The following is a 13,451-nucleotide window of genomic DNA, read 5'->3' on the forward strand; positions in this document are numbered from 1 at the left end:
TCTCTCACTCTTCCTTCACACAGATGTTTGCAGTTCAAGGTAATTACCGTCATTTATTTTTGCCGTAGCTGGCGAGCCGACAGCCAGGCTAACACGCTGTAACCGCACACTTTGCTGTAATTATCTCACTATCTCACAGCGATGGATGGACGTGAGCACATCAGGAGTTTTTAATCCTCTCGCTCACCTTTTTCCATCCCTGACCCTCAAATGTTCTCATGCCCTGTCCCTATTTTAAATAGTGATGTTTACTGGGTATCAGCTCATTTTGGTGAAAGCATTCGCAGTAAAATGCATGTAGTATTTGGATTTGGGAGCTAAAAAAATTTAGGAAATGAAAACAAATTTTATGATTTTTGAGAAATATGAATATGCTTTTCAGTTTCAACCTCAATTGTCCATAAGAGTATAATAACAATCCATAAAGGTCTGACATTCCTACAATTAAACTTATCACATAAAGCAGTACTATAGCAGGTTTAAATCCCTAAGTTATGAATAAGAGTAAAAAATAATACAACAATAAACTGGTATCTAACTTTTAGAAATGTTCATAGAAAGGGCAACTGATTTCTTTTTACACCATATTTCTTTCAAATGTTCATATATACATACACAGACAAACACACTGATATGCAAACACACAAAAAGGTCCAGTGCAATGCAGAATGGCAATGTAAAAACCAAACATGAAAAATGGAAAAAGTTATGAATACTGGCTATCTTAATACTGTACATCTGGATTAGAAGTTATTGCAATGCCTTTTATCTACCATAATTACCATAATTATTAAACCCTATTTCTGTAATATATACACATAAACTATCTAGATTAGCAAAGCTATTAATCATCAGTCATCACTTTATTCTGTCTTAGTGTTAAATGTTTTATTTCTTACAAGGACATCGTTGTTTGTCTTGAAGACAAGCCTGGGTGTTTCCTTAGAAAAGCTGTGCTGGGGCAATTTTTCGCCATGGCCGTCTTCGTCTCTCGCCTGAGGGGGGAGAAATAACGGCCTCTTTTTACGGACTGACAAAATAAAACAGAAATGAAACAAACAAACAAACAAAAAAACCAACAGAAACTTATGAATGAGGTGACAATCATAAGGAATATGGTGAGTATTGAAAATAATGCGGTGAACATGCACGGGTTTGGAGGGAAAATATGCACCCATGTCCTGAGAAGCACAGTAGACAGTTCAGCTCATTCTGAGGTGTGTGTGTGTGTGTGTGCTTGTTAACTTGTGTGTATGTCCATGTATGATTGTGTCCTATCACGCTTGAAAATAATTCAAAAGCAGACCTCGAGGGAGAACACTGTTAGCACATTGTTAGGAAATAGTTTCAATATGATGAGGACCTCCAGTCTCTAATTGGATTGTAAAGGTCAAGTATGACTTCATGCAAAAAAAAAAAAAAAATGATCCAATTGTCATGTGCCAAAACCGTACAAGTTGCTAAAGCATTTAAATAATCACTCACAGACAATATCAGGTCATTAAATAAAAAAAAACACAAAACTGGTTACAGACTATAATAAAATTTGTGGATAGATTAATGCCATCAGTGTTTGTAATTAATACATCCGCTAGTTGTATGTGTGGGTTGAATCTAAACTTGCCCTCTGAAGTACGCTTCAGCATGCACATTTAAGAGCATATCGATCTGTTTACATCACAGAACATAGAGAATCAATGCAAAACGCCCAATTCAAATATATGGACCTTTAATGCGTACGTGCGTCTCTCAACATTCACACAGTCCTTTCGTGCTGGCCGTTCGCTGCTCAGCAGCTCGCTTTAATTTATGATACTGTGAGTACAGTGCGGTGAGAAGGGTGGCAGGTTCAACCTCGAGTAAATCATTTACCAACATAAACGGTCAGCTACGACAGAGCTGGTGCCCAGGCGCCGCATGCTTCATTACCTTCAGCTGACCTGACTCCGAGTGTCACACAAGAGAGTGCAGCCTCTCCTACATTCACCAATTTCAATTTTTATTTTTTTAGCACCAAAGATAACGCTGAAGAACACTATATGCTATAAGTACAGGGAATAATGGCGCAATAAATGTTTATTTAGTGTCATATTTACAGACAAGCTACTTCATAGCCATCCTGCCTCTACAGCACATCACCAGACAGTTTTTACTGCGATCACATATCCTGCAACATTCATTATCAGAATGTTAAGATCCACGCCTGAGCCTGGATAAGATTAGGTGGGAGTAAAAATGTTCTCAATCTACCTGGGATCAGATTCCAAAAAAATTAAGTACTACACACAAGTTCCAACTGCCAGGTGGAGACATCCCATACATGACAGGCTATGGTGCTGATTTCTCAGGTTTTAAAGAGGGGCACACTAAAACTAATACATATTTTAACAGATAAAGTGAAAGTTACTGTAACAGATTACAAAGTAACAGAGTAATAGAGTTACTCACAAAGTAATAGAGTTCATTGATAGTTAGATAGTCATTGATAGATTGATAGATAGTCATTGATAGAAACATTTCAACTAAAGCCACATAAAAGCATTAATATGCTGTTGCATACATTGACAAAAGCCTGATTAATATTATTTCCGCATTTGGAATCATTTGAGAATGATTAGTGGTTCATTAAAAGCTCCAGGGTCAGATAAAACAGTGTGCAAAAGGTGCCCTGGGACTTGAAACCTGAAGGACTTGAACTCAATTCTTACAACTGTAGACACTGAAGACACAGAGTGTCTTCAAAAGTACATGGCAGAACCATTAACCTGCCTTTCATAATAGTGATGTTTTGATATCCAAAAGTACCTGGCAACCAATTAAAAATTATTTTATGATGTACATGACTTGATAGATTGTTTGATCCATTTTTTTTTTTTGGGAATCTCGACAGTGACCGCAGTGGAGCTGCAACCCTTCACTTTGTCCCCACCTGGCTCTTATTTTTCTATTAGTCTATTTTAATTTGTGTTATTTCTGCCTCAGATAACACTCGTGCATTTGTTCTGTGTATTTCTCTTCATTACCATCGCTCTCGCACTCCCGCTTTTTCTCGTTCCTGCTGCAGTTTTTGCCATTAGTATGCTGTGGTCCCGCCCTTTGTGATGCAGACACACCCACCATCCCTGTCCTGGCAGACTGATCTCACACAAATGAGGAAACACACACACACACACACACACACACACACTCATTACTCCACTCTTGTGTTTGTGTTAAGAGTGTCACTCAGCTTGACACTCAGTTCTCAGATTGTACCCCTCAGTGTGTTGCAATGCACTAATACAATACTGTCTCAACAAATGGACTACACACACACATACAACCACACACACACCTCTGTCATCACCCGATCTCCATTTTGAGCTGCCTTTAGCTCTGACCCTCTGGCCCTGTGCCAGCTCATTTACATATAGTGCTAATGAGGAACTGGCGGACTGACTGGCATCAGTGTGTGCATGCACACACACACACACACACACACACACACCCAAGCCTAGACAAACACAAAAAACACAGACCTGCTCACTATATCGCTCATAGACACACAAAGACATCCACATGGTAGCTAATGAGACTCTGGCTCACAGGCAAGGCTTGGTTGCGTTAGCCAATCACAGACACAAGGTGCTGGCCAGGGAGTCGGCCCAGACATAGAGCTGAAAGCCGGGCTTTGGTCCCACCCAAACACCCCTACAGTACCGACTACCTGGAGCTGCATTCGCCAAGCACCTGGCACCAGGGCTCTGGGGCATGGTGGCATCTCATTGACTGGCATAGGAGTGAATGCAGATGAGCTGGGTGTGTGTTTGTGTGTGTCTTTGTGCACATTTTTAGTATATTCAGTACTGTATACCACATATGGCTTCAAGGCCCAGAGGGAACATCCATTTTGGGCTTTGCCCATGCCAGCATCCATCTGGGCATCCACACAAGTCCAGGTGTGAGTGTATGTATTTTTCCAAATGTGCACACACACCCTCCCCAACACACACACTGGCTCATCCTCCCACCTGAGTGGCACACATCCATAGGGCACAACCCCTCCTTCTGTCTTCACATTAGCTGTGTTTCTCTTTCTATCTAAATTTCTCTCCTCTTAATACACCACACCCCCTGCCCAACATAATGAATGGCACTCAGTAGCCTGCATCACCGGGACAATTCCTGAAACACAACAAACACAAACCTAGGAGTGTGTGAGTAGCAGGATGTAAGCAGCACATAACACAGCGGGTACAGCATGTGTAGAAAAATGCTTCACCCCCCTTAAAGTGATTTATTTGAATTTACTCTAGTCAATTTTTATTTTTATTTTTACTTTATTTATACAACTGAGTGGGGGCGTCATTAAGAACTTTACAACTCTTCAATGAACACTGTCACTTCCCGCATCACCAGTGGCTGGTGTTACTGTCAGCCCAGACATTGCTGCGGAGGCTCCATGATGCAATGAGTAATTGAACACTTTCCCCAGCAGCACCACAGATGCCCTCAATGACAGCTAACTCCAGTGGGATTTGGAGTAGATTTTTTTATAATGTGTGTGACAGAGTGTGTGTTTCAGGGAAAAGCTCTGTAGCGCATGCATCTTCCTCCTAATTTCTGCCTTGACGTTTGGAGCTCCCTGCCCGCTCCAGCCTCTTGGCTGGCAGCTATGAAATAATCACCTACTGCAGCGAGTTTCACAGCTCAGACAGCAGGACCCAGGGGTTTACTGGTGCACAGGTATATATCAATCAATCAGTAAAACACACACATACACACACAAACAAAGACACATCCATATAAAATGAACGCCAATAAGCCAAGCAGACAACCACTACTTTAACAAACACAGCTGGCTTTTACATCACCCACCCACGCAAATATCTAATTGGAATTATTTTAAGCAAATTTGACAGCTTTTTGTCTGATTCATATTGATATGAAACGCAATGCACAATGTGCTAGAATTAAACCCAAACAAAAGCGAATGCTTAATTATAGAATGGTTCGTCCCGCCTGATTTGTTGAGCCACTATCAGGCTGAAAATAACTGCACATATGTGACAGCATCAATTTTTGTACTTTTTGTTACTAGCCTATGAACTCCTTTTTGTCCATAATAAATATGATGATAAATATGATCCAAATTCAGCAAGGGAAGAATAAGTAGAATGGTCTAAGGGGATATTTGTAATATTTTTGATTAATACGTGATTTGTTGGTCCTGGTGTTGGTGCGGCCGTTGTGTGACAGGGCAGGTGTATGTGCATTAGTGCTGTTTATAGTGTGCGGTGATTATAGTGGAGGTGATGCGACATCAGTGGGAGGCTGTGGTGCTGTATTCTCATCCTGTCGCCTGCAGGAACCTCGCAGACACAGACAGAAGCAGTTGGTACGGGAGATGGAGAGAGGCAGTCAGCGAGGGAGAGAAAGAGTGGCAAACAGGCAGACAAATATATTTTAGAGGGCGTGCCACATTCTGCATACTGTGTCCTAGTTGTGCCTAAAATATATAGGAGTGTGTCCCCAAGAGCTTGTATTTTTTGAGAGGAAGTGATATGTGTGTGTGTTTGGGACTATTATTCATGTGTGTGTGTATGGCCTTTATGGGCGTTTAAGCGTTTATGGGGTCGGTTTAACAGTTCTGTAGCCCACACAAGCACAAACACACTCAGTTCTACACATTAATGGAAATATGCAAAGTACATGGAATTGTACTTTCTACCATTCTGCCCCCCTCCCAAACCAGCAGATGCATGGCATTCCGGTGTCGTGGTGCGACTCGAGCAGAGGTTGCTGACCCTGCTGTACTGTGTGTCACTGTTTTCACACCTGGATCCTTAACAACATGTCAGGAGGCCGGACCTGCACGCAGCCATCTGTGAAGGTCACTTCCTTTCACCTCTTCTTTTCAAAGGCTTCGCGTCTAATTTGTGAGGGTGGGAAAAATATGCCCCACTCTTTGAATGCACAGGCCTAATTCTATTTCTCCAGGCCCTCTCACACCTGCAGGTGCTCCCTAAACAGATCGAGCCAGTGGCACGTCAATTGGACTCACTGCCCAGCAACTGCTCCTGTGGTTTCACTTTCCTGCTCACCACCCCATCTCTTCAGTCAGAAGAGAGGACGGGTTCCTGGGGCCGCCAGGGAGCCGAGCAGGCCGCCAGGACACTTTGAAGTGCTGATTTTCATCACCTGCAATCCATCGAGGAGGCACAGGCAAACTGGCGCAACATATGGAGCCTCACTTTTCCCAACTGGCAGAGCAGTGGTTCAGTCATGCATTATTCTGTTTCTTCTCAATGTGAGGATGCGCCCATGTAGGAAGAACACATGTAATCATCTTGTGAAGCCCCATCATCAAGCTGCTGTGTTTGGGCTGTGAGTCCCTGTTCTACCAACCTTTACACATTAAATCTGATGTGCTTTTGATAGGAAAATTTCATAAGCTGCCATAAAAATAAAAAGAATGACGACAGAAGCTCAGATAATCAAAAAGTGCCATTAACACCTCGACCCTTCTTTATTCCTGCCTTATGTAGCTACTGCATTAATAAAATATACAAACTGAATTATATAGAGGCTCTCTCCAAGGTGCTGGAGTAGAAAAGCACAGGAATCTGTGCCTGAGTAGAAAAGAGTGTGGTGAATTCCTTGTAGAACAATTGAGTTGTAGAAGTAATTAAACAGATGGTGATTGGCTTCAAACCTATTTCTGAATATCACTCATGTGGTCTGAATTAAAAAGAAGCCGTCTATTCAACCAGGGTGTGCCAAGACCTCTTATTTTAATTATATATCTTTAAACCATTCTGCCTCCATTCACCATGTCACAATGAAACGTATCTGACTTTGCTTAGCAGCAGGGCCAATGGGAGAATAGCATTCTATTGCAATTTAAATGGTACAGCCCTCGTGCCCCATCTTAAACCACAGTCTCCATGTTTTGGACCTTTTTTAAGTTCAGCTTTTACTTTTTCTTTTTGAATTGTACCAGTTGAATTTTTATGCATGAAAACCCCCCCTCTGCCTTCTCCTCCTCTCCCTCTTCTACCTTCCAACTATCTGTCTCACTCCTCTTCCCCTACTAGTGCAGCACATAAAACTTAAGCTCCGCATCACGACAGCACCACTTCAGCAACCGACTAGAATATTGAGTTTGTCATTTCTGCGGGGGGGAATAATAATTTCTAATTATCCCACTGAAAAATGCTGAGCATCCTCCTCCCGACTGCACTGGCACTGGCGTCTTGTTGCTCTTGGCTCCCTGCTCTGCTATCCAGTGCTGGCGGCGCTGCTCTGCTCTGTTCGACTGCTGTTATTCTGACAAGACTGTGCTCCTCCCTTCTGATGTTTCAGTCGCTTCAGTCCTGGGATTCACTGGACTGTTTCCCCTCACAACACAATTCATTTAAAAGGACCTGACTACTGAAAAAAGATTCATATTGATTATGGAGCATCAACGTAAACAAATACTAAACTAATACACGTGTTGGTGTATGGAATACCCAGTGTCTCTGTGTGAGGAAGTGTGACTGATAGAGGGTTAGATAGGGGATAGAGGGTAGAGGGTTGGGGTATCTGTGTGTATTTCTGTGTATATGTGTTTATGTACATGTTTAACTACTGTGAGCATATATGTGTGTATTCATAGGCATTTAAGTGAAAAGTGAAGGTGAAGTGATTGTCATCATTGTGATTGTGATTGTCATTGTGAAACACAGCACAGCACACGGTGCACACAACTAAATGTGTCCTCTGCTTTTAACCCTTGGTGAGCAGTGGGCAGCCAAGACAGGCGCCAGTGTGTGGGGACGGTGCATTGCTCAGTGGCACCTTGGCAGTTCAGGATTTGAACCTGCAACCTTCTGATTAAATAACTGCCTAAATATCAGACATATCCTGATAGAGAAGTTTACCACACCCCCCCAGAGAGCTCTGCTCTCAGCAGCACAGGGCTCCACCCAATTGTCCATAACTCAACACATAAACAGTCCACTGGAAGGCACAGCCCCTTGTGTGCGGCTGTGACAATAACATGAGGTGTTTCTAATAAGATTTCTCAATCAAACAATCCCAATCAACTCAGATATTGGGTCAGATCAAACTCACCTTTAACTCCTGAGAAACTGAGCAACACATAAATGCTAGATTTAGGGTGACAGCCTGGTAACAAACCCAAAGGTTACAGGGTTCAGCTCCATCATGTCCATCACATCCCTGGTCAAGACAATTAACCCTGCATTTTGTAACATAACTAGGCCACCAGACATACTCTAACTTTTATTGATGATTTGTCACTGCTTCCAAGAACGATTCTGCCATTTTCAGGACCTCCTTCACTACCACACTACTGAAGTTGAAAAATTCCAAAAGTGTTTAAAAAAAAAAAAAAACGTTTATAGTGACCATTGTGGGGTGGGTGGCAAAGGGGGGCGTCGGGGGAAACCGGAGTCGCCCACTCATGGTCACCACAGGATGGGGGTCGGGTTTCGCAGACGAGGCAGCTGCAGGTATTTACCGAAACGCGACGCCACGGCTGCAGCCCACTCCCCCTCGCTCCCCGCACCCCGTCTCGGCTTTCAGACACGCACGGACATGAGATACTTTTCAGCCGGGCTTGTTGGAAAAACTGGAGGGTTTGTTGTCGCAGCCGACCTTGTGGTGTATATGAAAAAAAAAAAGGCGCTGTGGGTATCGCTTACACGAGCTTCTCGCATGAATGTGAGGCAGGATATGGAATCAGTGCAGCCTAAGCAAACAGGCCCCTTTGTGCGATGGCTGGCTCTGTGGCGTGTGTTCTGCATTCAGACAACATGAAAACAGCGCCGTGGAGCCTGTTGCTCGCCCGCCGCGGTCATGTGTCACCGTATGCGGGATTCCTTCATCGCTTTGTTTTCAACAAGGCTCTCCCGGCCCTCTCGATTTGGCCCACTGCTGTATCAAGGTGAAACCGACACTGAGATTTCAACCCCCCCCGGCTGAACTCAACTCACCCCACGCCCCAACTTAGCCTCTGAGTTACACCCCCCAACCTTTGATTACCTGCTGTGCCAGGATAACGGGGGACAAGAACAACACATGACATCAGCACAACAACGACAAGAAGAAAAGACACGCAAACACAGGGCTGTGTGACATGCAGGTGTTCATGTTTGTGTGATGACTTTTGCATTTACATTTTTATACTTTAAAGTATACTTTTTGTAACTTTGGGTAAATTCAGTAGAATTACTCCAAAATTAGAGTATCCAAATCATGAGCACAAATCATTTAAACAAACCAATCCAACTCAAGGAGCCAGCAGTATAGTATCCAATCAGTTATCAATAGGTAATATGTAGATATTATCTAGATAAATTGCTTGCATCATTTTCTAGCTTGTCAAGATATAGCTTCTTAGGGCAGAAGTTTGAGTTTTGGCTACACACCATGGCAGCAGTACTTTGTAAGTGTCTGCCAGTGAAGAACATCTAAATATGTTACAGGTTACAATTGGAGTAGCTACTAACTGTGGTTGCACAGACCTACTGACATGTTTTTACGCTCGATAGCAATACCACTCATGGCAGCATATATGTCCGCCTGATGGTTCGTCGTTCTCTGCATCGACTGCCCCCCCCCTCCCCCTTTAATCTCCACACAGCCCCATCATCAATCCATTTCTCCTGAATGCATGAGGCTGTGGGTGTGTTCAGTTTAATGGAAGATATTCTATTCAGGTACACCATCACCTCATATTTCTAGAGTCTGTCGCAGTTAGGCGGTTGCATATATTGTACATGTATTGTACCGATAATTGATGTTATTGTATGTAGTTAGAGCTGTCTATGGTGCTGATCCCAGCAGTTCGAGCGGTCTATGCAAACGTTACAGTAATAACACTACATTTCAGATTATTTTAACAGTGCTAAATGATACTGCTGTAGCAACTTGGTTACAAAGGCCCTGCCGAAAGCCCTGAGCTGATGGGAAAGACAGGGGAGATCCGATGACAGTTGACTGTTTTGAAAAACCCAAGTGAAAGTCTCGTTTTTTTTTCACAACGAGACAGATTGTCAAAGTCAAATTCCTGAAGTTTTCTAAACCTCAGACAAATGAAACAGTGGAAGGGTATTTTAGTGAGTGTGCTTATGAGTTTCTGGAAGGATCAGTAATGCGAAAAAAGGCAACAACCTGTTGGGCAACTGCCATTATTGTCACAGGGTAAAGTAAACTTTAATTTCATGAGCGTTTAGTCTCATTGTGGGGCTGCAAGAGCACATGCTCATTAACCCAGTAATTAACACCTCATTATCAACTCAAGCTGCAAGAGGCAAGCACTTCACAGTACCAGTGCCCCAAAAGGGATTTAAAATGAGTACAAATATTGTGACAGAAAAGTGAGCAGAAATGAACAATGAAATGAACAATTTTCTTATATAGGTGTAAAATATATTATTATATATCCATTTATATTTATAAATTCAGCTGATGTGGTCTACACCTTATATGTATTATACAGTATTTTAAAAAATCTTAAAACCTATTTTGGAGGTATATCACCTCTCTCCTAGACCAGATAGTTTTCAATGGTCCTGTTAACAGAGTGACCAGTCCATGTTTGGAATGTGTGTCAGATGTTCAGATGTGTTCTCCACGTAAATGAATCAAACATGTGCACATGGCATGCGCTGCTGTAATGAGTAATCCACTAATCAAGACTGTCCCTAAGAAGCTAAACTACAGGGTGATCACAGGTGACACCAGGCGCCATGCTGCTCATGCAACACTACTGAAACAGTGGGAAACGGAGGCCGCCCAATCACAGGCAGTCTGTGTGCACGTGTGCGGGCTTCAGCGGTCTGTCTCTGGCAGACGGTGATGTCTACAGTTCTACAGTAAGTGATCGTGTCTGGATGGGAAAGTAATCAAACAAGTAAAAGGGGAAGGAAATACTTACAGCGCAATTCCTCATATATCCGAGCTTAGGTACAGAGAAGAAAGCACAGAATAATCACCTCACTTCCTCTTTTAGAAATTAAGTTAATCTGCCACAGGCTAAACATCAATCATCCAAAACTCACACAAGCACTTGACCATTTTAGATTTTGTGTCTATGTGATGTGAAGAATTTACTAAATTTACTAAATATATATATATATATATATTTTTTTTTTAGATTTTGTGTGCATGTAATAGGAAAAAAATCTTTTGTATGTGCACTCTGGAATATGTTCTGGTTACAAGAATCACATTGGGAGCTAGTTTTAGCATGAGGTTCTGGGTCCTGGTTAAAAGATGCCAATGCTGGCCACATGCAGTTAGTTTAAAGAGGAAGTGATGTCAGTAGAGGATGTGAGTACAGGTGTTATGGAGGTCTGTCTGATGGGCTAGGAGGGCAGGGTGTCTCACTATCTGTACCTTATTTCGTTTGAAGTAGGCCCGGCGGCAGGCGGCAAAGCACTTCTCGCTGCAGAAGTTCTTCAGCTCACTGCCCATGCAGAGGGAGTAGCGCTTCACTCCGACTTTCTGACACCACGCACACATGATCTGAACGTTGGACACGTCCTCTTCTGGGAGAGGGAGACAGAGAGAGAGATAGGGGGGAAGGGAGGGAGGTTGCAGAGGGAGAAGCAGAGTTATTGACATACATTAAATATATTACTGCTGCTGTGCCTCAGTATCGATCTGTTTTATGCAACCTCCACACAATGATACACGTTGTGCATGGATAAAGAGTCTGTACTGACTCTTTAAATTGAATTATTTACATATGTTCCACAATCCTGTATCCACTATAACCAGGCATCTCACCTACAGGCACATGGGCAGTGCTCTTTCTTAGAGTGGAGGAACTAGCTACCCACCCAGCAGTTTTTGTCTGTGTGTAATTATTTCATACAAAACTTTCTTGAGGTTTTTACAAACAAACAAGAAAAAAGGGAGCATCTCATAGTGAGGGCTGACAGCTCTCACGCTCTGGACGATTTAAACACCCCAAAGTGTAGCGCAGCTTCCGTCTCCTCCCTTTCCTCCTACGTTGCTCGTAAATACCCGCTGTTGAGAGCGCCATCAGCAGACACCACAAACACGACCGCTGTTACAGTAATCTTTCCACCACATCCACTACCAAACCATTCCAAAATTCTGATGGCCAAACAGTGGTTTGTCTAGCAAGTAAGGAAGCGGCCCCGTAATCGGAAGGTTGTTGGTTCGAATCACCAACCGCCAAGGTGCCACCGTCCCCACACACTGCTCCCCGGGCGCCTGTCATGGCTGCCCACTGCTCACCAAGGGTGATGGTTAAATGCAGATTAAATGCACATTTTGTTGTGTGCAACGCTGCAGGGTTTCGCAATGACAATCTTTCACTTTTTCTTCACACACTCAAACAAATCCCCCCCTAATATACTAGCACATCACTTCTAAAGACAGATAACACAGAGTGGCATTTCCAAAACTTTGTCGGAAAATACAGAACTGAAAAATGTACTCAAGTGGGTGTGCACCTGCATCTAAAACGGCATCGTTCACTGACCAAATTAGCAACGGAGAGAAATAGCGACCGGCCAGTGTAATTTTGCAGCTATTTCCCTCTGTAAAAGGCCCTGCGCATGGCAGCAGGACTCTACGCGGCTAAACAAAACAGGCATGGGGTTCTATGCTGAACAAGACACAGCTCTGGCAGGTATGGAATGCAAAATAAAATTGTCCGCTCAGGCGAGCACATGTCACTGTGAATGTCGTCACCCCCCCCCCCATCTTTTGTGCAGGTAGACCTGCCTGGGCTCAAGAGAGAAATAGACACATATTGTAAAATTCCATGGATGTGGTAGTCCTTATGAGAGAGAAAAAGAAAAAAAAACCAGCCCAGTTGGGAGCTTTGACAGGCTAGCGTTGGGCTGTCAACACCCTGAAGTGAAACATAATTTGCCCCCCAGGGATGTGAAGGAGGCGTGACTTCCCCCCACGGCGCCCCAACCCTCCCCCGCCCCACCATCAGAAAAACCTCGGAGTGCCTGAATTCCTCCCGCCGTCTGCTGTTTCCACGGTAACCGCCCGGTGTTGCGAGGAGGGCAGGGTGGCAGCAGGCCTCAGATGTGTTGGTGCGTCTGTTTGTGTGTCTGCACATGGAATTACGTGCCGTGCGGGCACAGGTGTGCGTTTATGGAAATCAAAGCGGGAATATATTCGTGTGTTTGTGTACACGCCTGCACGTGTGTTTGTGTCGCCGCAGAGTGAGCGGAGGAAGGGGGCGTGTCGGAGTGCCAGCGGGGACACAGCGTGATGTGAGGGAATTGTTTTTTTTATTTTTTTTGGGGGGGGGGGGGAGGGGACTGGGGGACGACGACAAAAGCACACTAGCAGGGAACAGAGTCCAAGCACTCACAAAAGGGCAAATCCGACACCCCTGCCAAGGATTTACACACATAAACAAGACCCGGCCCAAAAAAAAAAAGGATAAAAGCGGATAAGGTTTTTGT

General features: G+C 43.7%; 1 protein-coding gene across 13 annotated transcripts in view; it reads right to left on the reverse strand.

Moving 5' to 3' along the window:
• The window catches only part of sobpa (sine oculis binding protein homolog (Drosophila) a), a 41,122-nt gene that overhangs the window by 8,520 nt on the left and 19,151 nt on the right, over positions 1–13,451 (reverse strand). For 7 of the 13 annotated variants that reach the window (XM_028997004.1, XM_028996964.1, XM_028997036.1 and 4 more), the window contains 3 exons: positions 11,389–11,540; positions 10,928–10,951; positions 900–995 (listed from right to left, as the gene is read on the reverse strand). In XM_028997004.1, the coding sequence (XP_028852837.1) occupies positions 900–995; positions 10,928–10,951; positions 11,389–11,540 (272 nt within the window). The remainder of the gene's footprint in view (positions 1–899; positions 996–10,927; positions 10,952–11,388; positions 11,541–13,451) is intronic. The other 6 variants (XM_028996972.1, XM_028996953.1, XM_028997020.1 and 3 more) reach the window with 3 other exon arrangements.

This window comes from Denticeps clupeoides, chromosome 1 (assembly GCF_900700375.1).
Source record: "Denticeps clupeoides chromosome 1, fDenClu1.1, whole genome shotgun sequence".
Classification (NCBI taxonomy): domain Eukaryota; kingdom Metazoa; phylum Chordata; class Actinopteri; order Clupeiformes; family Denticipitidae; genus Denticeps; species Denticeps clupeoides.